The sequence below is a fragment of the Xiphophorus maculatus genome, chromosome 2 (assembly GCF_002775205.1).
Source record: "Xiphophorus maculatus strain JP 163 A chromosome 2, X_maculatus-5.0-male, whole genome shotgun sequence".
NCBI classification, from domain to species: domain Eukaryota; kingdom Metazoa; phylum Chordata; class Actinopteri; order Cyprinodontiformes; family Poeciliidae; genus Xiphophorus; species Xiphophorus maculatus.
The window spans coordinates 16,831,087-16,858,196 of NC_036444.1; the positions used below are offsets into that span (position 1 = coordinate 16,831,087).

Consider the following 27,110-nt stretch of genomic DNA (forward strand, 5'->3'; position numbering starts at 1 on the left):
TTTTCATACAATGCCAGGTTGGTTGGAATAACTTATTTTCCTTAATGGATTAAATCATTATTTGAAAACTTCATTTTCTCTTAATTTGCCACAGTTTTATACAGTCCAACACATGCATAGGATTTACAAAAATGTAGAAATATAAATATCTCGTCTCTGTAAAAAAAAAAAAAAGTAGGTCTTCTCCCGGCAATTCACCTCACTAATTTCACTCATGCAGTTTTTGCGTGCATTCTGGTGAAATAATTATTTATTTTATTTTATATTTAGTAAATGATTAGTCCCTGCCTCACTTATTGCTGTTATTTGTCTGGTGAGTTCACTACCTCACACCAATAAATATGAGCAAATTGCCGTTCTGTCCGGGACGATGACTGCTGAGAAGATGGCTCCACAGGTGTGGAAGGTGAACTCAAGTCTGATGCTTTTACTCATGACTGTCAAAAATGGAAAATATCTTTCATCTGAAACAACCGAGCTGAACTAAGGAAGACATTTCTGAAGATTTAAGACCCTAAGCTGACACTTCGGCATCTGATTTAGGTCAAGGTCAGAAGGGTCCGGTTCATATCATGCAGAAAGACACAGTCAAGTCATTGAATCTGTTGGGCTCTATAAATGTACTGCTTACGCAACTTTTCAGATGTAATGACACCACAGAATCTGTCATGGTTTTTTGCACACTTGAGGTTTGATGTAGCAAATGAAAACTCCAGATGATTTTTTTATATACTAGTACAAAAAAAAAAAACAAGAACTTAAAGACAGTGACATTTTTTTTCCATCGCTTGTATATAAAATACTAATTTAGAGTCCCAAGCTCTTATACATCTAAACAAAAATGTGAATTATATACTGGATATGCATATTTCTGCAGAGGATAGATGCAAACATAACTTTTACTTAAAAATACTATATTTACAGCACTAAGTATATAAATCTGTAAAAAAAAAAATTTTATTAAAAAATCTCAAATCAATATTCAAGCAGAACCTCAATTGTAGTCTGACCAGTTCTTTATTGGGGTCAAGAAAATTCTGAACGCATTATTGATTATTTATTCAAATTCCTCCTTCATTTGCATAGTGACTGATGCTAGCATAATAGAAGTCAATTATTTCCAGTTTTTGCAGAAGGGAAGAGGTCTAAGGGAGAAATTTGATTATTGATTGGACCATCCATTGACAAAACAAGACAGTGAAGATGGCTATCAGTGATGCAGCGTCAGTCTGAACAACAGCTTGGCTCAGTCCCAAAGCGAGATAAAGCAGAAAAAGCACAGAGCCTCTCAGTCTTCTCGTTGAAGAGGTTCCTCCTAATGAATCTGGTTTTAATGGCTGGTGGTATTAGAAGAATGTCCTGCAGGAGAAAGGAGCAAAGTTAATAAAAGAATTTAAACAATAGAAGCTTTTTCTTTTATCTGAAGTGTAATGCAATATGAACAGAACAAACATGTATTTGTCATTTTCGTATTATAGACACTGCACAGTAACCACAACAAACAGCGATGGACTAATGCAAATGAGTTACAAGACAGTCACTTTTTCCAAACTACTGTGATGCAAAAAAATATCTAGAGATGCACAAATTGTTCTCTAGCGACCTGATGGTTTTCAGTTTTCAGTTTAACAGTCCTCAAAATAATCTCTTCCTCCCCAAACAACTCAATAAATCACAGCTAAGTAACTGTGAACATCTGACAGGTGTAAAGAAAAGGTACAGTACAGATTGCTTTAAAAAATATGGGGGGAAATAAGTTCAAAAAAGGAAAATAGGATGATAATATTGAAACTATGAGTACGTTCTTTTATGCTGTTAATTTTGTTAATTTTACATCTTAATTTTACATACAGCATGAGGGCGTTCATTGCCCATCTGTCTTAAGCTGCATAAGAACAGCTGGTAGTTGTAAACTAGTTGCCCCTTTAAAGGATTTATAGTCCTTTATATTCTGAATCCTGAATAAAATTATGATGGATGCGGCTGCAGAATATTTCAAAGAAATATGACAAAGAAAAATACTTCTTAACATTGTGATTTTTTTATTTTAGACCTATTTAAAAAAAAAGAAAGAAGAGGATGAAGAGGTGCAATTTTTGATCGTTAACCTGGAGGATATAATAGCTCCCACCTGAGAAAAAAATAATAAAATTGCGGACCTTTAACCCAAGTCTGAATAATATGTATTTTATATAATATATATTTTTAAGTTGTAAAAAAGCTTTTGAAGTTTTTTGCTTTTTTGGAAAAATTCCCAGATCAAAACTAGAATCTGCCTAGAAACTGCAATTGGTGCATCTCTCACATTACACGCAGGTCTTGTCAAAAGTTTACATGTAGACATCATGCATTTCATATTCATTTTGAGCTTTTAGTGATTTATTTAAGCCATTCTTTTTGCACATATGAATTACTATAAAGCTTAGAGCTCCAGATGAAACCTGATAGGATGCTGCTGACCAGTAAAGAATCAAACCTTGAAGCATGGTTGAAAATTGCAAATGCTCTTTATGGAACAACTAAATATTTTCTGAAGTGAAAGGTTTATATTCAGAGGAGACAAAGACGAAAACAAATATGGAGTCAAGCTATTCGGCCATGACTTGTTATTCTGTCTGAGTCCTAAATTGTTAGCTATACAGGAAAACCTGATATGGCACATCAAATCCGATTTGGAAAAGGATTTTAAAAAAGGATAATATTACGTCTTCGGAATGGCCCAAACCAAAAAAACAATTTTAAATTGTTTATAGTTGTCAAAATGTCAGTCATAATTACTCCAGAAGCTTGTTGATGACCACAACTGATGTTTTGTCTGCATCCTCCTCTAGGACATTTACTCAAATGTTAATAGTAGTTTATGAAAAGCTACAATAAGTTCAAATGAATCACCAAAAGCCCAAAACTAATACAATAAGTGGATGTAATCTTGTGACAGTAAATTCAATAAAAACATTTCATACTCAAAGGTTGGAACAGATTTTAAGACATGTAACAGTCCAAGAAACAACATCAATCAGAACAACTGCTGAAGGCTGGCAGGAGTCTGCGGTGTCCGTGGCCTGAGAACATGCAACAACATGTTTATGGCTCACTGAGTCCAGCACATACACAAAGTGATCTGTCACTTATCATTATAAATGTCTTTAAGTAGCAAGAGTGTTTTATTTAAATCCTCGTTTTGACAGTGTACATTCAAAGTCATGACCGTTTTCTATGGAGCAAACCAAGCAACAAGGAGACCATAAACCTGACAGGATGAGAGGAAACAAACATTAAAATCCTCTTGCTGTCTTAAGTATTCAAGTTGTCAGAGAGACTGTCACATGTCCCCAAGAGGAAAAACAAAAACAAAAACAACCGCCACACCAAACCTCCCCTCTGACGTGCAGCAGAGAAGATGAGAGCTGAAGGCTAAGTTGATTACCAGAACAAGGGTGAGGAAGGAAGAGAGGTGGGGCTAGTGCTGAAGCTGATAGCCATGTCTGTAAAGTGTTGCACTGCCTTCAAACACCTTTCTTTTCACAGGGGGACTGACTGATGCTGACTTAGGGCTGCATACACATGCACACACACAGAAACACGAGCCGCCATCTGTAAACTACTGAACCACTTCGTCATATTTCAAAAGATTCGTAGCTTAGCACATAAAATGCAACAAAGCGTATTGGAACATAACAAAAATAAATCTTACACTTCATCTTCATAATCCTTTGGAGGGGACACAGCAATCACAACATCGATCCAGTCCTGAAGGGTGAAATAATTTTAAATCTCTGTGATTAAATCAATACAAAGTAAGAACCTCAGCTGAATGTATAACATATGTTCAATTAAACTGTGTATATTGTTCAAATCCAGAGTATGTCTTCTAATCTCTAAGTGGTCTCATACCCCTCCACTGTTCCAGGCCCGAGCCAGAGAGTTTTGTCCCTCTTCTAAAGTAGCGTCAATCAGGATCTTCCCATTGACCGCCATGAGTTCGTCACCAGGGACAACCCCTCCTGCAAACGCACAAACACAAAGAAACAACAGACATTTAAGATGCAAAAATAATCAGCATTAAGGCCTTCTTAAAATTATCACAGATGCGCAGTTTAGTCAGTGCAGGAACTAACTGTTGAATAAAAACATACAAGGTCTAAAATTTTCAAATTATGTGTTGAAACATAAAAATAGGCCGAAAGTGGATAAAAGGTTAAAAGTTTTGAATGTTTTTTTTAAAAAAAGAAACAATAAATTATTGTTTTCCTTCTCTGTGAGTTTAAAAAAATTAGGATTTTAACTCACTTAGTGCAACAAATCTGCTCCAAACAGTAATATTTCAAACTCCCTACACGTTTGCAGTATAGTGAAATCATGGAATGAAGAATTCAGCTGACCGTGCTTATCGGCTGCACCGCCTTCATACACTGAAGACACCACCAACTTTCCAAGAGGAGAGTCAACTCCCCCTTCCAGAGCAAGTTCAAGTTGTCCGGCCTTAAAAACACACAAAAAATGAAGAAATCATCAGTCATGTTCTAGAATGTGAAAAAGAATCAGGCCTTTTGTTTAAACTATGAAAAAAACTTACCTTTTTGATTTTTAACAGTCTCACATCTCGCCCATCTACCTGGTCTGAGGAGAACTATTGATCAAGAAAACAGGGAAGGAGAAAAAAAATCACTTGGACTGTGGCTAAATGTAAGTGACGGAATAACAGACTTGACGGCATTATAAATGGTAACCTATGTTCCAAATGAACTTAACCAGCAGGAGGAAATCATGAGTACAGATTTTAGTAGCTTTAAAATAGAGAAGTGCTGGTCGAGAATAATTACATATACAGTAAATTTTATCTCCTCTGTAACACTTCAGAGGATGTGGGATTCTGCTAAGAGAGATATTGAATGTGACCAGTTAAGATATTGACTGAGGCCAGTCAATATCTTAACTCATCTTACTGATGAAAAAGATTCAATGTAGACCAAAGGTTAGTCTTTGTATTTTATGTACTGTATAGTTTCAGTCTACCTCCCCTGGGAATATAAATGGAACAAAGACAGTTCTTTAATCTGTTTAAACAGTTTTTTAAACACATCAGTTGATGGGTAAAAAAAAAAAAAGATAAATGTTTCTATGCATGATTTCTGTCAAATAAAAGAACTGAATCTCCTTTTCTGTAGCCCAAGGATACAATACCATGGAGTAAGGATCAAAGTCGTCCACGTATTTCTGAAATCCCTGAAAGAAAACATCAATATGTAATTAATTTAAAGTAAATACACAAAGAGCAAATGAAGACAACATTTAGTGAACATGAGTTGTGTGACAAGAGGTCAGATTTCCTTTGACAACCAGTTCAGTGTAAAAGTTTGAATATAAGCCTCAACACTGAAAAACCGTAAAGTTTCTCACAAATCAAAAATAATCTGACACATTTTAACAAGAGCGATTCTCCGTTCAACCACAGAAGGAAATAACACAGATCCACTTCAAGTCTGCAGCAATTTCACTTTACAGGAGGAAAAAGGAAACAGAACCAAGCTCTCAGGGTGAGTAAATCACATTTATTCAGCCCAGAGTTTCCAGTACAGAAAAAAACAAACATTAATCTAACAATTCATTTCCAGCTGCTGCGCAAATGCTCTTTGATGTAAAAATAACCCCATATATGCCTTGTTTTTATTTATTGTAGTATAATAGTTGACTTCAGTAAACATGCCTCCTCCTGCATGTGCAATATCATATAAATCTAATGAAACCTATAGGAAAAAAGGCACTTCTGTCCCGTTGTAATGCATAAAGAACTTAAATGTGACAACAGATGTTTTCAATCAGCATTTTTAGTGGTGAATTCAGAAGGTAAAACCCCTCTTTAGCAATAAAAACATAATTCACCTCCCTAGTGACACAACAACCACATGACATGCATTCCCATCCTAAACATGTTCATGGCCTCTATAGTTTGCTCCCAATCAATAAAAATACAGTCATGCATGAACCACTTCATCAAAAAGGCAGGGGTGCAACTGCTGCAGAGAGAAGACAGGGAAAAACATGGAAAAGCCATCACTGAGGGTCCAGTCAGGGAGACAAAAAGGTAAAACTAGAAAAGGAAGGCAGCACTCAAGCATAATAGGGAAGGTACAAGAAGAAAGGATTACTTGTTTGTTGTTTGATTTGAAAGACGAGTTGAAAGGCACCATCCGTTTAAGCATTTCTGGAGGCTGAAGCACAACACCGGTTCAACGTTTTCAGTGAGATTGCAGGAATAAAAGAAAAATACATTCTTCAGTTTGATACTTCAACAGTTTCCAGGCCCTGTGGGAACTTTGAAACTCTATTGAAGTCTGACATCTGATTACAACGCATCAAATATGTCCACAGTAACAAGCACACTTTGCTGTTCCAGTAAAAACAGCCCAGAGTAACAAAAATGTAGCAAAATACATTTTCTCTAACATGTCTGTCAAAACAACTGCAGCCCTGAAAGGATGCTTAAATGCATTACGTTTATAATAAAATAATTTACAAATATTTTACCAAGATTACTGTTACTCTTCCATGTATTTTTTTTTTTTACCAATAAGATATTTAACTATAAAAGAGATGAAGGAATAACAACTTCATGTTCTACATTTCTTGACCAGATCCAGTCAAAATGTAAACTCAGAAAACCAAAATAGTAAACGCCTACGTGTGACTGAGGAATGATTTTCACAATACCTACGATCCCCAGAGAGAACAGGAGCGTACATTTCCTTTCTACCTGCAGCAGCAGCTACAATTAGCAGAGATTTGTCTATGTGTCGTTTTATCTCTCACTGCGGAGGTAAAGGCCTGTGGTGGTGCTAATGGCTCAAATGGCAAAGTGGCTGTTTAAGGTTTCATTTGTAATCAGGAGAGATGATTGCTCTTTACCAGCTTATCCAACATGCCGCAAACACAACTTGATTTGCCTGTTTTAATTAAGGTTTTGAAGAAAAATACTAGAATATTTGGCCTGTTTGAAATAAAAATAACAGATTGTTTGGAAATCTGGAAAACTTCCTAGGGCTCTTAAAAGGAGGCAGACATTGATAGCTGCTGCAGCTGATGGCATACTGTGCCAGATGACCCTAATAAGCTTCATACCAGGCCATCAGAACGGACAGCAGGTCGGAGCGGATCTGGCCGGTTAGCCTGCGACTGAGGCAGCATGACGGGCTTTGACATGACGGGAGCCATCTGACGCCTCTGGTTAGGGGGACTGGGAGCCAGCTGCTATTGGATCACATATCCAAGCAAAACATTTACAAAGCTCAGCCGACTCCAAATACAGCACAAGGTTGATGTGAGTTTTCACAAGGAGGGAGGCTTACCAGCTGACTGCTTGAACTGGAAATATGGCTGACATGGGAGGTGTTTCTCATCACCTAGAATACAAGGAATCCTTCAGTTGTCTGGCTCATGCTAGAAATGTAACACCCACCCAAAGCACTTCTCATATTTCAATACATCACAAACTCCAAGTGCACGGCAGATCTAAAAAGAACTCACACTCTAGCTAAAATTTCAGCATTTTCCTTTCTCCATGAATGACACCATTTCAAAACTTATTCCACCTTCAAAGTGAAGTATACACTTTGAATTGTACTTTCTACAATGCAATAAAAAATACATTGAGGAGAAAAAAATGCAAGAAAAATATAAAAAATAACCTTGACACATTGGTTTGGAGTCCCTTAAAATAATACTTTTTTGAAGCCCATTTTGGTACAACAGTGGTCTCAACCTGAAATCCTCGAGGACCAGAGTCCTGCAACCTTTAGAAGTGTCCATTGTTCTACACGCTTAAATTACTGCCTCACTACCATGCAGTGAAGCTCCACAAAACTCTGCTAGTGAACTTATATTGGAGCCAGGTGTGCTGAAGCAGAGCAACATCTAAAAGTGGCAGAACAGCGGCCCTTGAGGAATGCAGTTTGAGACTCTGGCTCTACGGGTTTCACTTCACACAAACCTGACATTTTCTCATGCATGTCTACAAATTTAATAGCCAATGCAGCTGATGGTAAAACATTCAGAAAAACATCCACTCGGGGGTGCTCAAAACAGTAGCACACACAGGCTTTTGTTTAAATATCATCACACGCTACACACCATGCAGCATCCTGCTCACTATGTTCTATAAAAACCACAGAGACACAGCTAAGCATCAGCAACCATCTCTACAGTTCATTCTACCAATAAAAGCTGTAGAGAGGCTCATAAGAGCACAAATGCTCCTAACACAAAAACACTCATGATTTTAAAGACAAATCACAATGAAAAGGCAATTCGCACTCGTCATACTTCTGTCATGAAGCATGAAGAAGTCAAACCTTTGGACTTGAGGGGTGAGACATTTCACTGGTAGATGCATAAATCCCCCCTCTGGGGAGGTAGCCACCTGTTTCCCACTCACTCCTGTGTTCGGGAGGGCTGGGAGGATGTTGGAAGTGGTGGTGGTGGTGGTGGTGATGCTGGCGGTATTCACGTTCTTCAGAGTGCTGTGGAGGAGGAGGCGGAGGAGGAGGTGGTGGTGGTGGCGGAGGAGGAGGGGGAGGCGGAGGATGGGGGTGTGGCGTGGGTTGAGGGGAAGATGGGGGTCTTGACGTTTGAGATGGCAGAGGGTAGTTGGAGGGAGACGGGCGGCGCAGTTGTGTATGTTGGGGATGTGCGCGAGGCTTGTTCCCCCTGTGTGTCAAAGTGGATGGAGAGGATGGAGGCTTCCTAGGACTGGGGGAAGAAGGAGGCCGGAGCTGTGGGGATACTCGAGGTAAGGGCGGGGAGTACTTAGGGATTGTTGGATTCAGTTTGGGTGAGGGTGGGGGGCGAGGCAAGGGAGGCGGAGGCTGGTTTGTGGTGGGCTGAGTCGGGACTAGTTTTTTAAGAGGCCCCCTCAGGCTCTGGTCCACCTCGTCCAGGTTTATGTCATCCAGATCAGTGGTTGCTAGGTTGAAACCACCAGGAAAATGCTTCACCCTTGGCTCTGAGCCAGGAGAACGAGGTGGGGAGAGCTTTAAGCCACAAACAAATAAGAAATACTTTATCACCCATGTAAAATCTTCCATGAAATCATCCATGTTAGAAACAAACTACAACTATAGAAAAGCTCTGAGCATAGGAAGGTTCAAACTGAAGACTTTGTACCTCTGGGGATTCATTCTCCACACAAGAGATCTGCTCCAACCGAGTCTGACATAGTCGCTCCACCCAGTGCTGCACTTTCTCAGACTCCTCCAGGTCTTCCCTTTCAGTCTCTGAGACCTGGGATGGAGTTACAGCCAGCCAGAATCACAAACAAGAGAAAAAAACCTTCACACATACTGTCACCCAAGACATGACACAAGGCTTCACTGGAAAAACTGCAAACTGCAACAGAAACTTCAATAAACAGCACATTTGGATTCACTTTGAAGCTCTTCAACATTACTGTGGGTAACAAAGGGAAATATTTCTATCATTTCTTTATATTTGCTTCCAAATGGCAGATTGCTTCCATCTTTTAAAGTGGTTTTAAAGAGATTACAGACCCAGCAGTGACACTCTTTCATGCCTGCTGCTCCAGACAACAAACTCCAGATCATTCAGGGGAATCCAAGGTTGCTATCAGGCCTGAAGGAATATATATTATTGATTTCTAGGGATATGTTCCTAGAGGTACTCAGGGATTCTGGACGTCCCAATGAAAGGTATACCTCCCAGTGGTATGTGAACTTGACATCTATAACAGGTGATTTTCTGAAACTCTACCCCAAACATCCAATGGATAATGGAGATTTTCACCTGATCTCAAAGGGTGAACCCAGTCATCCTTTTATAAAGGATCTCATACTCTCCATTATGATTCATATGTTTTCACTGTAGCTAAGTAGAATTAGACTAACAATGGACAAAGACAGATCAAGGAATTTAGCAATGAAAAGTAGTGGAACAAAGAAGGGCCAGTAAATCAGAGGTTTGCTTTTAGGCTTTAAAACTTTAAAGGTCTTTCTGCCACTTGACAAATCAGAACAGCACCCACAGATTAGCTCTAATCAATCTCCTGCTCCATCCCACTATCACTTATGACCAGGACTCTTAAGACATTTGAACTGATTTGCCAAATGCAGAAACTGATTCCTCATCTGAAGAGAAGCTTTAACCCTTTTTCATTTGAGAGTATTTGCTTCAGATCTAGAGGAGCAGACTCTTGCTCTGGCTGCTTCGTACTTGGCTGAAAACAGCTCCAGGTCTTGGCTCAAACAAGAAACATATGTCAACTGGACAACAAAACTCCCACAACCTCCTCAGCCAGAAGGGTAAAAACCTGGCCCACTGCCAGCATGAAAAGCACATTGTTACTCCTCAGTTCAAGCTTTGACAATCAGTTGCAGTCTTTCAGAGGTAATAATGATTTTTAACTAGTGTTTGTTTGCTGGGGAGAATTAATTTCACTGTCAATCTGTCAATGTGTGGTTAGACAAGGCAGAAAACTGCAAACCTGAGGTCAAGATTACTTTAAAAGATTACAGGGCCAACTGCTGGGAAGCAAAGCTTTGATTAAATGTATTCCTCTGAGCTGAGACTACATCTTTTCGTACCTCCTGAACCAGCCGATTGATCTTTAGTTGTTTCTCCCGTTCTTGCATTTCTTCCTTCTCTCTGGCAAGTTTCAGCTCAAACTCCATCTCCTTCTTGTTCTTTCGCTGCTCCTGCAGTGTGTCTGTGTTGGACATTTTCTTTTTCTTCTTTTTCTTTTCTCCTTTCTGAGGCATCACCAGATGGGTAACGCAAAATGCAATAAATAAAAATAAAACACAGCAACTACCAACTAAATAATACAAACACAAACTGGTGCAACACCAACACAAGAAAATCTGAGAAAACATCCTTGCTCATTTCCAACCATTTGAGTTAAATGTCAGATTTCAAGGTAAACTGTTCAGATCCACTTCACACAACACAACCAGAGACTGTACCTTTCGCAGTGAAGGCAGCTTCCCCTCATATCGATAAAACCAGCCAAATGCTAAGGATAGAGATGAACACACTCTTCATGAAAAATTAAATCACAAACTTAGTTTACATTCAAGTAAAATCCATACAGTTGAGCATTTATTTTTTTTCTTGAAATGTAAAATCTCACACAACACAGCACTCAGAGAGGCAGTGTCTGGAAGGGAGGTAGCACAACATTTTTAAAGATAAAAACTGTATTTTAAATTATGATAAGAGTTGCATTCAAACTAAAAATATGTCTTCAAAACAAGCAAAGGAGACATGAGGAATTTAATTAAATTTAGGTTGATTTATTAAAACCTCTGACTAATAACTCACTGTATTTGTAGCTTTTCAGTCATGCGGAAAGAGTTGGCTTTGTAACTTTGGGCTGTTTTAGAAAAATCTTAATCTTATTTCTAGAAAAATTCTATATTCTATTCAACCAGAAACTTTAAAAAATATATGTGAAGAAATTTTCAAGTCTGCTCTCATGGTTACATTATTGTTGTCAAAGGAAATCTGAGACTTTTGTGTGTCATTTAGCACAGCTGGCATAAATGACACCTGAAACTCCAAACTCACTTGGCTGTCTTGCTCATCTTCCTCCTCTTCCTCTATGAAGGAGCTGGCTCCATCAACTAGGAGAAGAGGCCGTAGAAAACAGCACCGCAACCAGCAGACACAAACGAAAACATGCAGGAAAAGAACATTTGGAGTAAAACAGAAACAAGAGGAGGAAAGTTTGGAACAGAGGATTCATGCATTTTAAACTTTTGATCATACGTGAACTCTTGGCCTTTGGAGGTTTCATCTCCGGTGAGGGGCTCTTTGAAGGGCGGGGACTCTTTGGTCTGTCTTTGGATCCCCAGTCCTCCTCCCACTCTCTGTTGTGTTTCCTTTCTGCTGCTTCAATACTATAGAAGATATTTTATTAACTTTAAAAAAATAAGCTAAAAAGCTCAACAAATATATTTTTAATTCACTGAATATGGACAATTTGGTACTTTTCCATCTCGCTTTTATAGCGCTCGTCTTCCTCCGCTACTTTCTGGGAGATCTCCATCTTTCTCCTATGAAAGGCATCAAAAACATCAAAACCCCAACATGAATCCATGTTCAGACATCAGGACTATAAATACAGGGAATATGATGCCAAGTTTACAGATGCCATTTGTAATTTTTAAACATAAAACACAGGGGAAAAAGGAGAGCAATTATTTTTTATAAACTGAAAAAAAGTTTAGCTTCTGCCAGATTTCAAATAGTCATGCAGCAAATGCCTGTGTGACAGCTTCTTTTGTTTGAAAAAACAGAACATTTATCAGTGTCTGGGTGAAGCTAATTAAAGGCTGTGCAGTTCACTCACTGTCTCTCCTTCTCCTGCTGCTCTTTAATGATTTTGTTGGTCTCCATTGCAACCTTCTTCTGATGCATCAGTTCCTGCCTCTCCACCTCCCGGCGGGCTTCGGTTGCAAGGCGCTCCTCGTCTGTCATAAACAGCTCGCTTCCCTAAGAGAGTGAAAACCAGCCATAGACAAAAATCAGAGGGCCTTTATATGCAGTTGTTGTTCAGCCGGGTACACAGGTCTAATACAGGGACAGGAAAGAGAACGTCTTGGTGAAGAAATGCTTCTTTCAGGTCATTAGGAATGTCTTTCCTTCTCAGCTTTGTGCTAACACAAATCTGTATCACATGAAAAACAAACTGCCAAACGTCCTTCTTTTACAGAAATAGTCACACCATGTCTGTAAAAAGTTATATTCTATAAAAGGAGCAAGGATATGGTCATTTTCACTTTACTTTTTTCTTAAGAGAACAGCACTTGTGTGTTAGCACAATAAAGGCTGGATTTAAAAAAGTTGACAACCCAGTCACGTCTGAAACTTTGCCATTATATCATTGTAGAGAGGATTCATTCGTATAGAAAGCACCTTTTCCAATGAATGTTCTGCCTACTGCATATAATTATTGTTGCAGTGTTCCCTCTGCAGATGAAGCACTGTTTCAGAAAAGACACAAAGCGTGGCACACAAGCAGAAGCCGTCTGATTTTGGAACACAGGCCATTCTTTCAATACCCGCTGATGGAGGATGCAACATCCAAATCAAGACAAACTCAGATAAACGCATCAGACAGGCACCAAGGAAGACAATAATAAGACATGACTGCTTGTCTCACTTACACAGTCCCCATCACTGACTGCAAGAGCAAACAATCTGTCAAGTGACTTTACGGAGGATAAATGTTGCTCCTCCAGACATTTTTCTAAGCTGTCTATTATGGAAAGGTTATGTTGATGCATATTATTCAGAGTGATGCATAGAAGGAAGAAAATAATGTTTGTGGTCTTGCACTCATGACAGATGGTCCGTCCAGTGAACCACAGGGGCCTGCAAACAATTCAAGTTTCATCCCAGTTGCAGGATTTTCACTCCGCAAATAAAGATAAATATGACAGCACTAGTTGCTTAGCAGCAGTTTGTTTAATTGTTGTCGCAGAATTTTAAATTTGATCAAGAACATTGAGATTTACTCAAATGTATTTGATTTATATCAAATTAAAGATAAATAGGAAGTCTTTGTGAATCCTTTTAAACAAAATACACTTTATAATTTAAATCTAGTTAATGTCTCAAAATTATGTACATTACATTATAATGTAATGTATGAGTTTTAATATAAGACAAAGTACAAAACATTGTACTCTAAAAGGTATAAGCAGTTATTGGACAAAACAGTGTGTACTTACAGCTCCTGTCAGAACCGTGATAGTGAGACTTCTGCTGCTCTTCAGGACTTTCACAGCCTTAAAATTGAGATTTTAAAGAAACACAAAAGTCATCATTCAAATTTCTTAGACTGCCTCTTAGCCAGTCTTTCCTTTATGATTTATTATCAGCTGCAGGTATATGTATTGTGTGTGTACCGCTATATAAAACAAAGAAAATTAATGACAGATGTTGTCATGAACAAAATCACCTCTTTGTGGTCCAGAGTGGTGAAATCCACTCCATTCACCTCCACAATCTGGTCTCCAGCCTGCAGTAGATACAACAAGCGTTGACTGTATGACAGCGGTAACACTTTGGAAAAATGAAAATAAAAACCATAAACTACAAGTACTAGGATGTCCTTACATGTCTTAATAATTTATTTGTATTTAATAACACAAAGCTAATGCATGCATATTTCTTTAAAATAAACCTTTTCAACCTGTTTTCACATGTGTCTCATTATAACAAAAACATGCTATTTTTATTTATTGTGCTGGGATTCTATGTGACAGATTAGCACAAAATAGTGAGAGAAAAAAGAAAAGAGGAAAGGAAAGGAAAAGAATGATATTCAAAAACATTCGTACAAATGAAAATCAGTACATTATTGTGAGAGAACACAATACTTTAGAGAGGTAACTCAAAAGGGAAAAAAGTCTTCCATGTTCCCTAGGGGGCACCGTAGAAATTAAAACCTTGTTAGCCAAGAAAATTAATTATTCTTAGAGTAATGCATCATTTAATAACTCACAGATCCTTCCTCTACTTGTTCATTAAATCTATTAAAATTATACTTTGTGAAAAGTAGAGCTTTTTAAAGCACACTTTTTACGGTAATTACAGTTAATTGTAATAGTATTAAAACAATTCCTATTGGTTACGGTAATCTTATTGAAGAATGAAGTTATTTTGAATCAATATTTAATCAATTATTTAAAAATCTGCGACAGACTGGCGACCTGTCCAGGGTGTACCCCGCCTCTCGCCCGGAACGTAGCTGGAGATGGGCACCAGCAACCCTCCCGACCCCATTAGGGACAAGGGTGAACAGAAAATGGATGGATGGATATTTAAAAATCCAATTAAGCGATAATATACACACTAAGAGAGAGTTAATTATTGCTTAATTTACTCTCCTTTATCGGAGACATCATAGAGTCCTGTTGGAGAAATCACCTCAAGTCCGACTTCAGCAGAGAGGGAGCCTGGCTTGACGTTGCTGATGTAGATCCCAGGTTTCTGGGTTGGGCCGCTTGAGATGCTGATGCCCATACCCTTAGTTCCCACAAGACTGAGGAAAACCTTCTTCTCCTTGATCTCCTTCCCACTAATAGACGCCAAGCCGGCCACACTGCTTCTCTTCTCCTGAAGCAGTACAAACAAAACAACTGAATAAAACACAAGAGCTTTTGAGCCGGTTAAAGCCATGAAAAAAATATGGAGCCTGTTACCCCGGACTCAGACACAAACTGGTCCACAAACTGCCACTTCAAGGGTTCATCAGACAAGCTGGAGCAAACAAAAACACACAAACTAAGCAGCTGTTTTTGGACATGCAGGACACAGAAAAGAATTAATAAACCTGACCTTTTTACTGGGATCATCCCCACATCTGTATAAAAGACAAATGAATAACAAATCACAGATATAGTGAAGTATTAAATATTCTTTCTGGTACTGAGGACACAAAAGTCAACGTACGGCGAACTTTGAGTGAGACAATCTTCTTGGTCTTGATGAGGCTGATGACCTCTTCGTGGATGCAGGAGGAGATGGAGTAGCCATTGATTCGCACGATCTCGTCACCCACCTGTAAATCAGTGCAGACCTTAAAATTGATACTTTCATTTCAATGAATCTGCTGAGGTCAGAGACGACGTTTCTGCTAATCCAACATTTTTACATTCCTGTTTGATCAACAGGTCATGATCTACTGATTTGTACAAACCATTTTAGTTTAACAATTTGTCTTGGAAGTGATACTTTCTTCACTAAATCGTTTTTGCAATAAGCTTCTAAGAATATTGTCCAAATATACAGGAACTGAAAAGAAGAGAACAAATAATGTATCTTTACAAAAATGTAGGACTCTCTAAAAGTCCTACATTTTAGTTTATTTCTTACAAGAAGATGCTTTTACATATGATTAGTGTTTAATTGTATATTACAGTAAGACCCACATCTTTCAGATAATATTAGGCTACACAAACACCTAGAGTCAAATTGAAATATAATCTGATTTTGTCAGACAAGAGCAGTTAAAGGGATACTCTGGATTTTTCAATTCTGTGAAATTATGCTCACTAATATTTCCCTTACCTGTAGTAGAAACATGTGATTGCAACATAAGTTTCCTTTAATACTTTAGTCTATTTTTAGTACAAATCATTTTCTCTACATTATATATATAAATCAGCCTTTTTGTCTCTAATAATGCTGCACCATCTGTCTACTTTTATCTAAGGATCTATGGATGTTTTAAAAAGACAGCAGGTTGCTAGTTCTGCATGAAGCCCAAGAAATATTCTATACGTTTGCTTCCTGTGTCAAATTATTTGTCAATTTTAATTTGTTTAGAAATTAAAATTGGCTCACATAGCCAGAGACTCTGAAACAGGGGCTGGCCTTAAATAGAAACATTCAAATTCTGGTGCTGAAATTTCATTTTGTGTCCTAACTTAACCATCTGCCCTATTATTTGAGCTTTGCTTTCTTTTTACAAGGCATGATAATGAGTACATTAATGTTTTGTGAAAAGGAAAATCACAAATAAAATGAGTCTGATTCTAAGCCTTCATGTATGTTTATTTCCTCCCCCTGTAATTGTGTACATAATGAACTGTCTGGAATGAATGAGTCTGAGGAACTCAATGTTCTTTTGAGTGCAGCACAATCTGCCAATTCATTAGGGGCACACTATTCGTGAGCATTACGTTCAACAACACAGCTGGAGAATTTGAGACCGATTGTATGTTTGTAATCTTGCAGGGCAGAAAATAGCCAGTCGGCTCCAAAGACACCATTATGAACAGTTCTATCTGTTATATCAACACTGAGCAAACAGAGATAGAAACGGCATCTGTTTTAAAACACAAATCTGAAGGGATTTTCATAAATACTTTCTGGAGCAGAGCCATCTTGGGAGTAAATGGGATCTACTCCAAATAGTGGATCCTTTGAACACAGTTCTGATTTAACAATCACTCAAACTGTGTGTTGCATCTCAGGTCCCACATACTACGTAACAAAATACAAAAATAATCCTTTTATTAGAAATGGTTTGACAAAAATGCAAACCTACCATGACCAAGAATGGAGACAGGTGCAGAGGTTTTTCTGTCTCCAAGACAATGATCATAAACGTACTGCCAGGACCACTGAGGAATGGTTTAGAATCGTGTTTTACAAACCCTTTATTATGGGAGCCAAAATTGTCAAGTTTAAAGAACTTACTGCCTTTTCTCTTAATTAATTGCAAACTGCTTGTGACATTTATTATTATATTTATCTGCTCAAATAATAAACTAAACAAAAATTGTTTTTTTCTGAAAAGGATTTCTGTAAATCATCACAGATATAAAAAATAAAAAGGTCTAAAAGGCATCCAGTTTCCAGATTTTTTTTAAGGGTGGTTTGTTTAAAGTAAGGATGCATCAATATGGAAAATATGAGTTAATATCAGTACCTGGTACTGATATCGATTAAAAAGACCACAGCTAATACCAGTTTCACTGTAACATGATCAAATACTACATGACCAACGTCCTCCAGAAATAAATGGTAATAATATGGAAATAATTATCGGTTTCAATAATCGGCTCACTTTTATTTATCAGACCAATATGTTAAAAAATGACTAATATTATCGATACCAATCCATATTTTAAAGTCTGCTTCTAAGTAAAGGTTGATGGATGTTTATGGTCCAAATTACTTCAAATTAAGGTCAGTGCAAAAATCTGGTAAATAAACAGTAAATATTTTGTTTGTCTGTGACAAGATATTTAAAGATATTTTTAAAAATGCATTTGCTTGAAGAGCCTGGGCCACATTTAGTCACTCTAGAACTGTGGCCATACAACAAAGCACATTCATAAGTTTCAGTGGTCTAGTAAAAGACCAGACCTAAATTCAACCGAGAATATGGGGAACACGTGAAAACAGGTGTTCACAGATGTGCTCCATCCCCTCTAACCAATCTTTAGCTCCTTTGCTAAGAAGAATTGGATCATAAATTACCTTTGTAGATGTGAAAAGCTCGGAAAGCCATGCTTCATAAAATTTGCATATAATTGTAGCAAAGGGTGGTTTAAGTAGGGATGGACTCACTTAAACTTGAAAACCATATAAACCATCTACATGAAAATTATGTGCTACTTTGTGTCACATACAGTACAGACCAAAAGTTTGGACACAACTTTGTGTCCAAACTTTTGACCAGACAGACCAAAAGTTTGGACACACTTTCTCATTGAATTCAATGAGAAAGTGTGTCCAAACCTTTGGTCTGTACTGTAACTCTGTACTGTAACTCTGATCAAATTCATTAAGGTTTTGGTTTAACTCAGCATAGCATAAAAAGTTTAAAGATCTAAGAACTTTTGCAAACACTAGAATAGGGTAAGAGATATATTTTTCTTGATTTTAATATGTGCAATTTTTTCTCCTAAAATGTGTGACAAATAGAAAACTGAAAGAAAGATAATTTTTTTAGAAATATTTAATATTTATGTACCTGAAGGCCAACATTGTAAGCTTGTCCATCTTTGACAATCTGTGAAATGTAGAGTCCACAGCCAAACTCTAGTCCTCCTCGAACACTGAGACCCAGTCCGTCACGCTGTGTTCGATCCAAACGCACCTCTTTCAGCTTCCTGAAGTTTAATCAAGTTTATCACTAAGATACATCACAGCTGAGACTATCTCCATAGCAAAACAGTTAAAATGCTGTCCTGCACTCACCTTGACCTCTTAGGTGTGAACTGGTCGTACTCGACTTGGTGTTTGAGTGGGATCAGAGGCCGGATCGCATCAAACAGCGGAAGCCGTTTTGGTTCATTGATAACCAGTTTCAGGTCTCCCACCAGCACCCGCAAATCCATAGACCTGAAAGAGAGAGAGAATGGGTTACACCAGTCTATGGTGGGTTACTTTTGCCTCACAGTGAAGAAAACTAATGTATAAAATGTTGAGTGAATACAAAACATGGTCAGGATTTAAATTTATGGAGGAGTTAGAAGGATAGGCTAAAAGACATTGATATGCAAAGGAATATAAGAATTAGGTTTTGACTATCATCCCTTGGTGCTTCATATGATTTAGGAGGGAAACTGCAATGCTTAATAATTCTTGAAAGACCACACCCAACTTTAAGGTCATTTTGTTGTGGCATGCAGGTAGTCATGTCTGCATTACCATAATCCAACTGGGCAGGAATATCATGAAGAAATGAACTCAACCTGCTTCAAATGCTTGTGACGGGGCATTAAATAAACCTTCACAAACTTCAATGTGAAACTTGTGAAGGTTGAGGCAAAGTTGTGTTTTTTATAGCAAAGTCATATAGTAAGCCACCATTGTGTGGTGCAGTTTTTACCATGACTGCATAACAATAAATATTTAACTTTTAAAACTCTAAAAAAAAAAAAATCTAAAAAAGGGAATGAAGCAGTTCAACCTACCTGAATGCCCCAAAATAATTACGATTTTACAATTAGATCATTTTTAATGCACACAATCATTTCAATCAGACAGTAGAAGACCATAGAATTTTAATTTTAATTTATTAATTTACAAGCTTCTACACAGCAACCAGATTTTTTTATTGCAAATTCAAATTAATACAGATAATAATAATTAGTTAAGCAAAGGATCAAGAATAAATATATCATTGTATGTCAATGGAAAAGATAATCCAGTCTTCTCTCTGCTGCAATTCAGATGGAGACAAAAGAGAAAAGAAACTACACATGGTATGCTTGTTTAATTATGCATATGTGTCATTTCAGCCCCATTTGAAGGACGAGCATAAAAAAAGAGCTTTTGTGGATAACTAGTCAAGCTTGTCGGAGCACAATGGAAATGGATCAGAGGCTCATCCAATGAGGCCACAGGACTCTGCTTCTGTACAAAGATTAATTGAAACCTAGAAGACTTTTAGCCTACTGGCCTCATTAGGTTCACCCAGTTACTCTGATCTCAGTAAGCAACAAACTTCAGGAAAGATGCAAGACAACTCAGATTAAATGAGAAAACATATCACAAAAATGTTATAAATAAGACGAAACTAAAAGGAAAACTGATTTCCAGCATATCAATAATAAGGGCTTTACTTCAAGACTATTTGTTTTTTATTCAAAGTAGTTCTCCCTAAATGACAGGATCTAATAAATACTCTACAGGAGTTTACTTATACAAAGATATCTGGTTTTAAACAGCAACTAACACTCACTTTGACCACCTGAGAAATGACAGATGGTACTCACTGGTGATACATGCGGAGAACATCATACAGGTAATCCTTCTCTGCCTCATTTTCAATCAGCAGTTCCACCTGCAACAGAACAGAAACATCTGGCACCATCCATCTTCTGTCAGCTCACCGACACACACACACACACACAAACACACACATACACCCTTCTGTCCCACCCATGGTCCCGCCAATGCCACGAGGGGCCGAAGCCATCTACTAACCTGATGACGGCTCAGGTGCAGCAGGATGGTTTTCAGGAAACGCTTTGGCCAATCACTGATGCACATTTCACCCTGATATCCCTTAGCTAATTTTGCTAAATCACACACTAATTTCAGAACCTGATTTCATTTAAGCAGAGGAAGTAAGGGTGAAACTAAACTGTGGGATGATCTGAATCTATGACCGCTGTCCTTCTCCATCAAAGCACCAGGAGATAATAGCTAGAGAGGCGGCAAGAGGAAGGTCAGTAGTGTCAACTTACATCTCACAGACATGACACCCAACATTCGCACACAAACGTATCTTAAACTTAAGATTAAAGGACGATACAAGAATATCTTCAAAAGGTGAACTTACTTCAGCAATTTGGTGAAAAAACTGAACCTAATACAGTCATGAAATATTTACATACACTACATTAAAAGATACACTTTTTCATGATGACATCTATTAAAAATCATCAGTCTCCTTCTGATCTTGGACAAAGTATAAAAACAATGCTTTTTCCTAATTCTGACATTAACCAAAGAGAAATTATGTTTTCCAATCCGACATGACATTAAATAGGGAAGACTTAATTTTATTTAATGTCAGAAATTGAGAAGAAAAAAGCTATGTAATTTTATTTAGTCTGTGTAAACGTAGTTTCAACTAATCCTATAAATGAGCTTTACGTTTTGAATTTATTTACTGAAATAGATTAATTTGAGTGATATTCCAATTTATTCACATGCACAAGTATTTTTAATGGTAATGTTTTATGAGGACAGGTCATCAAAATGAAATGGGTGTGTTCAAAACACGCCTGACTTTATGACCATTGTAAATGTCTGTTGCTTAGTGCTGCTGGAAATGGTTAGCCCTGCCTTGAATTGAACCACAGACTTTGGAATCATAAAATAACAACGTTGGAGCTCCCTGTGTGTCGTGCATTTATATCGAAGGGCAATGTATGCTTAGGAGTAGATTATACAATATTCACGTATAAGAAGTGTTATAATGATAAACATTTTTACATAAACTTTGATCAAATCACCAGCTCAGGTGGGTTCTAAGGCACAAAAAACAACAATCCAAAATTATTTTGAATCAGGGCAGACATGACCGTGTCTGGAAAAACAACAACAAAAGACTGAATTTTAATTAAACCCATAAATTATCTCGTTATTTCTGCTTGGATGCTCATTTGTGGCATATTATCTAATGCTATGTTGCCCTTTGTAGAGACAATATGGGCCCCGCCTGGCAGCACAGATGGCCTTGTGGTGATCCCTGCATGCTCCAAGGATAAAAATGCCCCAGCCTATCAGGTTTCCTTTCTTAATTATTCTATGCTCTTTGATAATTTTAAAGGCTCATCTAAATAATATGACTTCTCAACAGCAAGAAAAATCAAAGATTAAAATGTGTGTGACACATTTTACATAAATGTGTCATTTTACATAAACACATAAAAATGGCTAAAAGTGGAAAAGGAGCTAAAACTTAATTTTATTCATTATAATCAAAATATGACCATTTATCTGAATTAATTGTAGGTCTATAATAATTTTCTGTTTACTTTGCTCAATTGAAGAGTTTTAAAAGGTAAATTCCCTCTTCGCTTTTTAAGTCCACCCTAGTTTTAAAATACTTTAATCTGTAAGTACATAATACTCTTTGTACGATGGAATTTTGACGGGAATTTCTGTCGACATAAATAATCTTTCATTATGAAGGAATGTTAAATACCTCAAAATAACAAGATTCACCCCAAAGTACCTCTAGTGACAGTAATAGGTTTTTTTGTTTGTTTGTTTTTGTTTTTTGTCTTCAAATATGTAGATCAAGATAAACAACAGATTAAAGAAATTGTCCTGAATCAACTTTGCTTTCTTGTTCAAAATAAAAATTTTTTTAAATAATTCCTGACTGATTCAGCTCTTTCATTAATAGGCCTCTGTGTGCGCAACATCCTCTCCGGTGGAGACACCTGAGACACCGCAATAAACAACCAGGTAACACAGTACCATTTTTTATTAAGATATTATTGGACGATATAATAAAAAGTTGATTATCTTACCTTGTGTCTAAATTCTCGAGCAACTTTCCGCTCCATTTCTGAGAGAAAGACAAAACAGTCCGACCAGAGAAGAGGTGGTGTCGCTGAAGTTTTACAGGACCCAAGACAGTGTGGTCAAGTTAGGCCAAACAGGCGTTTCCGGTTGATATTTTTTCGCCAAGGACTGTTTCATGGGGCTTTTATGTGGTTATCATGCAATTATAAATTATATTTAAAAAATAATCTTTTCTAAATTATTTTTATGTGCTTTAATTTATACTAACCTGTCAAAGAAATTACTTTTATTTTGAAATTGTATACAGTCACCGCTTTTTGTTGGCAAACTTGACTAGTTTGTGGAGAGCTGCTGCTGTACTTTTCCAAACGTTCTTAATTTTATTCCAAAAACAACATTTAAGCCACGTATGTCACATTCATTGGATTAAAATGAATAAAAAATCTGATGGTAATGGTTTCGCTAAATAACATTAGGAAATTGCACAGCCCAGCAGATAGGTGGCGCTCCCAACTTCCTCTGCACAGTTAGTCACAAAGAAGCGGAAGTAGGCTGGATTTAAAAAAGAACTGCGCCGTTGCTCTGAGCAACAACACAGTTCAGATTCTGGAACCGACGTCTTTACTTGTATGTAACAGTTCATTTTATTCCGCTTTAAAAATACTTTGACAATCATTGAAACAACTATGCTATTATACATTAATGTGGTGGCTTGTTTTTAGACCAAATGTAAAGACAAAAAGAGACTGACGATGTCATTATATTTATGTTCCGTTTATACGATCACTCATGTTTCTCCTATAAAGAACTGTTTCAGTGGGTTTATGTGAATCTTGTTTTAGCTCGGTTGCTGAAAGGAAGTTCAAAATGTCACAGAGGTGTCTTAGATTTCTTTCTTTCTCTCCCATTACTACTATTTTTAATTATGCATGAACAAAACTGTCTTATAATTAAATATTTGATAGACAACAACAACTTCCTTTGGACTAGGTTGCATTTATTCACGATGCTGAATGTTGCTGCATAATCTTCTCTCGTTTTCAGAGATGTTTGGAAGAATGGGATCTCCAGCAAAGCATGGAACGCCTCACAGGTTAGAGATGTTTGTGCCAATCTACAGATCTAGTCTCTTAAAATGTTTTCACGTCAGTGCACTTTCACAGTCCAAAAACATAGTCCTGTCATCATAAGTATTTGTGTTAAATGAGCACAGGTACATTGCTGAATATGAAGTTGAATAATCTTTAAAATGAGTCATACATATATTTTTTTTTGTCCTACAGAGTCAGCATTCATTCCCCCAGTAAAGATTTAGATTCCCCACTTCCTCCCATAGAGGAGCGTCTTGCTTACCTGCGTCCTTCCAGGGAGCTGCTGCAGTTCTACAGACAGAAGATCGCCCAGTATGATGGTGAACACGAAGAGCTGTTGCAAATGCTGGAAAAGTTTAAAAGCATCGCAGAGGATCAGGTGGGTGTTCTCTTTGGGGAGGGAGGTTTTCAGCCGTCACTGAGTATCCGAGTTCCTAAATCGCTTAAGGAATATTCTGTATCACTGTCCTTCCAGCACAAACTGCAGTATGACATACAGGAGCGTGAAAGAGAAGTTACACAGCTTCAGAACGCTCTGAGTGACATGCAGGTCTACCTTTTCCAGGAGAGAGAGCAGTCGCTCCGACTTTATGCAGAAAATGACAGACTAAAGATCAGGTGGGTGCACTGCGCTGGATTAAACACAATTATTATAAATTATTTTCATCTGTGGTTTTCCAGAAACTTTTTTAGGTGGCCACCAACTCTTGATCTGTGATGTCACTAAATGTGTGTGATTAATGTGATATGAGGATTTTTTGTTTTGTTTGTTTGTTTTTATGTTTTAAGACACAGGATGGCTTTGGGATGAATATGTTAACTATACAATATGTTGGCTGTCTCCCATCAGTGTTTAATCTTGTATTTCTTGCTACAGAGAGTTGGAGGACAGGAAAAAGATTCAACACCTTCTTGCTCTTGTCGGTCCTGATGCTGGAGAGATTACATACTTTCACCAAGAGCCTCCACACAAGGTGGAACAGACTCACTAATTCATAGATCTCTAATATATTTTACATTTATTGTATAAAATGTTATAAATGGTTTTTAACTATAGTGTTTGCTTAACAGAAGCATCTCTTTCAATTGACAAACTGTCATTATTGTTTCCTTTTTATATAAGACAATTGAGATAACTCTAAAATTTTCAAGGCTTTGGCTATGGGCTGATATTTAAAGGGTTTGAATTATTTTGAAGCTTAGCTAAATTATTTTCTGCCTTTCACTGTGCTTTTGGTGGCTTTATATTAAGTATGTCATAGTTGATTTGGGTTCAATAAAACTATTTTGTAATTTTGTGTACACATTTAACTCAAATTTAAGAGAATTACACTTAATTTTTAAAGGCAGAAAAAAATGACATTGAAATGCAGACAACCCTAATGACAACATCATGCTTGCTTTGTCAGGTCACAATTACTCAGAGGCACCCTGAGTCCGTGTTTGATGAAAATCTCAGTCTAAGGCCAACTAAACTAAGACCTGCTGCGGCAACAAAAGGTTTGAAACTATCTAGTTTATTTATGTAAAACAGTCTGAGTGAGTGTGTTTATTTATTTTTTTTGGTTTGTTTTTCAAAGAAATAAATTATCTTTAAATTTTAATGTTTGAACAGAGGCTAACAGGAAAACAAAATCAGCTGGTGATGGTGTAGAGAAGTACAGGAACGACAACCAGACATTATTGTTGCAGGTACTGCTCCACTGTGAAAACGTGTTAATTATTACTCTGATAAGCGCCACTACAAAAGTAAAAAAATGACATCTATTTCTTTTTTGTCTTTTTTTCTCCCCCACATTAATACGATGCTTCAAGTTATGGTCATTTTTACAGTGTTAGCTTGCATTTTCAGGTGGAGGCGCTGCAGGCTCAGATGGAGGAACAGACGCGTCTGGTCAGAGAGCAGATAGAAGCTCTCCTCGAGGATCGGAGGATCATAACAGAGGAATCTCAGGCACAGCGACACAGAGACCAGGAACGCATTGCTGCACTGAGTGAAAAGTGTGTCTTTTTAATATCTAAATTTATGGGTGGCACTCTTTACAAAGCTTACCGTAACGTTTAATCTTTTTTTGTTTACGCACCAGGCTCCAGCAGACTCAGAACCTGTTGCATGAAAGCACAAGAGATTTCTTACAGCAGAAATTTGACGCTCGGGCCAATGAGAAAAGCTGGATTGTAGAAAAAGATCGGCTGCTGAGGGAGCTGGACTCCTGCCACAACCGACTGAGGAGGGCGAAGGCCCGGTTCGACGGCACTGAACTGACAAGATCCTGGCAGCCCAGCAGCAGCAGATCAGCTCTTTTTCTTCCTCAACCCCAACATGAGCTGTCTGACAAGCATAAGCAGGAGAAAAAGGTAATAAAAGCTACTTGATTATTTTTGTTGTACACCCTAAATTAAATTTACTGAGCAGCGTCATCAATAAGCAATACCTGTTTATCCTGGTGCTGTTTTTTTTTATTTATTTTTTTTATCAGGCTCTACAAGATGATCTGAAACAAGCTCACAAGTTGGCAGAGATGTTCAGAGAGCAATGTATCACACTGGAGACAGAACTGTCCCAAATCAGAGAGGAAGGAGACGTAGGCAGAGAAATATTTAAGGTTTGCTACTTTGAGAAATTCTGGATTGTGTGCTTTTTTTTGTGTGTTTTTTTTTTAAATTGACTTTCTTATGAATTATCCTGTTTATGTTCAGGAGCGTTCAGACAAGATGGCCAGTCGCCTCCAGCTCATGACTCAGCGCTATGAGGCTTTGGAGAAGAGAAGGGTCATGGAGGTGGAGGGCTTTAAGGCAGATCTAAAACTCCTCAGACAGAAGCTCAAAGATGTAGAGAAACAGCTCCTCAAGGTAAAAAAATGCCCCAACTATGTGTTTTTTGTTGTTTTAATGTTTATATGACAAGCTTTATAAAACCTAAATCATTTTGCTTTCTTCAGGTCACATTAAACATTGGGCCCAACCAGGACCTAGCCATTCTGCATGAAGTACGACAAACTAATTCAAGGACGAAAAAGGTTCAGAATGAGCTTATGGCTCTGAAAGCCAAAATTTATGGACTTGAAAACGAACTAAGAATCAGCTGAAGAACGTTCTCTCGAATGTTTTCCACTTTTACCGATTTTTCTATTGTTTGTTTTTTATTGACATGTTGACTACTTTTTTTAATCATTTGTGCTTTGAACCAATAAAATTCGTTTACATCAATGTTCGTTTTTTAATATACTTGTAGACATCATTATCGATCCCATTGTCTTATTATGGCCTCTGTCCTTCCTTTCATCCTCCCTCTTTTCTTTCTTCCGTTTTTTCCTACCAATCTCTTGAGAGTTATGTTGGGTTAAAACAAATATTTCGCAAAAATCAGTAGGGATCCTTGCTTCTACCTCTAAAATTTACTTATTTTGGAAATACTTGTGGCTGTAAAAAAAATCTGGAAACTGCTTCTTTAGTTTCATTTCAACTGAAGCGATCCTTTCGGCGACGTGTTTCCGG

The 27,110-nt window shown here is 37.5% G+C and overlaps 2 protein-coding genes across 4 annotated transcripts; one reads left to right on the forward strand and one right to left on the reverse strand.

Annotated features, from left to right (window-relative positions):
- Window positions 1-671: 671 nt before the first annotated feature.
- On the reverse strand, window positions 672-22,625 carry ush1c (USH1 protein network component harmonin). 2 transcript variants are annotated; one of them, XM_023352974.1, is made up of 20 exons: window positions 22,527-22,625; window positions 20,253-20,320; window positions 18,730-18,873; window positions 18,503-18,641; window positions 15,469-15,577; window positions 15,355-15,379; window positions 15,219-15,276; window positions 14,944-15,132; window positions 13,973-14,032; window positions 13,743-13,799; window positions 12,359-12,501; window positions 11,997-12,062; window positions 11,776-11,906; window positions 11,575-11,630; window positions 5,185-5,226; window positions 4,577-4,630; window positions 4,383-4,482; window positions 3,895-4,004; window positions 3,695-3,750; window positions 672-1,359 (listed from the first exon to the last, which is right to left on the reverse strand). In XM_023352974.1, exons 1-20 carry the CDS (start codon window positions 22,560-22,562, stop codon window positions 1,347-1,349), a joined length of 1,656 nt encoding a protein of 551 aa, XP_023208742.1. In that variant the 5' UTR covers window positions 22,563-22,625; the 3' UTR covers window positions 672-1,346. The 2 variants fall into 2 exon arrangements, with proteins under 2 accessions (XP_023208742.1, XP_023208735.1); XM_023352967.1 differs by lacking the exons at window positions 11,575-11,630; window positions 11,776-11,906; window positions 11,997-12,062; ... (9 more) ...; window positions 20,253-20,320; window positions 22,527-22,625 and adding exons at window positions 6,150-6,212; window positions 7,120-7,248; window positions 7,347-7,400; ... (1 more) ...; window positions 9,160-9,276; window positions 10,593-11,558.
- ccdc77 (coiled-coil domain containing 77) lies at window positions 20,327-26,819 on the forward strand. 2 transcript variants are annotated; one of them, XM_023352980.1, is made up of 14 exons: window positions 20,327-21,508; window positions 21,689-21,774; window positions 22,400-22,461; window positions 23,566-23,614; window positions 23,805-23,991; window positions 24,088-24,230; window positions 24,490-24,586; window positions 25,022-25,112; window positions 25,228-25,304; window positions 25,465-25,613; window positions 25,700-25,970; window positions 26,093-26,218; window positions 26,313-26,465; window positions 26,555-26,819. In XM_023352980.1, the coding sequence occupies exons 2-14, from the start codon at window positions 21,758-21,760 to the stop codon at window positions 26,699-26,701; spliced, it is 1,569 nt and encodes a 522-aa protein (XP_023208748.1). In that variant the 5' UTR covers window positions 20,327-21,508; window positions 21,689-21,757; the 3' UTR covers window positions 26,702-26,819. The 2 variants fall into 2 exon arrangements, with proteins under 2 accessions (XP_023208748.1, XP_014325810.1); XM_014470324.2 differs by lacking the exons at window positions 20,327-21,508; window positions 21,689-21,774; window positions 22,400-22,461 and adding an exon at window positions 23,062-23,148.
- The last annotated feature ends 291 nt before the right edge of the window (window positions 26,820-27,110 follow it).

What these genes read in the sequence shown, in the direction of transcription:
- ush1c (XM_023352967.1), bottom strand. Translation starts at nt 10,880, where the DNA reads ATGTTTTCTCAGATTTTCTTGTGTTGGTGTTGCACCAGTTTGTGTTTG. An exon ending in TCAATCGGCTGGTTCAGGAG is followed by an intron (nt 9,277 to 10,592) that starts GTACGAAAAGAT and finishes ACTCCATCCCAG; the next exon opens with GTCTCAGAGACTGAAAGGGA. An exon ending in CTGTCCGTTCTGATGGCCTG is followed by an intron (nt 6,213 to 7,119) that starts GTATGAAGCTTA and finishes GTTGTGCTTCAG; the next exon opens with CCTCCAGAAATGCTTAAACG.
- ccdc77 (XM_023352980.1), top strand. An exon ending in AATGACAGACTAAAGATCAG is followed by an intron (nt 24,231 to 24,489) that starts GTGGGTGCACTG and finishes TTCTTGCTACAG; the next exon opens with AGAGTTGGAGGACAGGAAAA. An exon ending in TAGGCAGAGAAATATTTAAG is followed by an intron (nt 26,219 to 26,312) that starts GTTTGCTACTTT and finishes GTTTATGTTCAG; the next exon opens with GAGCGTTCAGACAAGATGGC.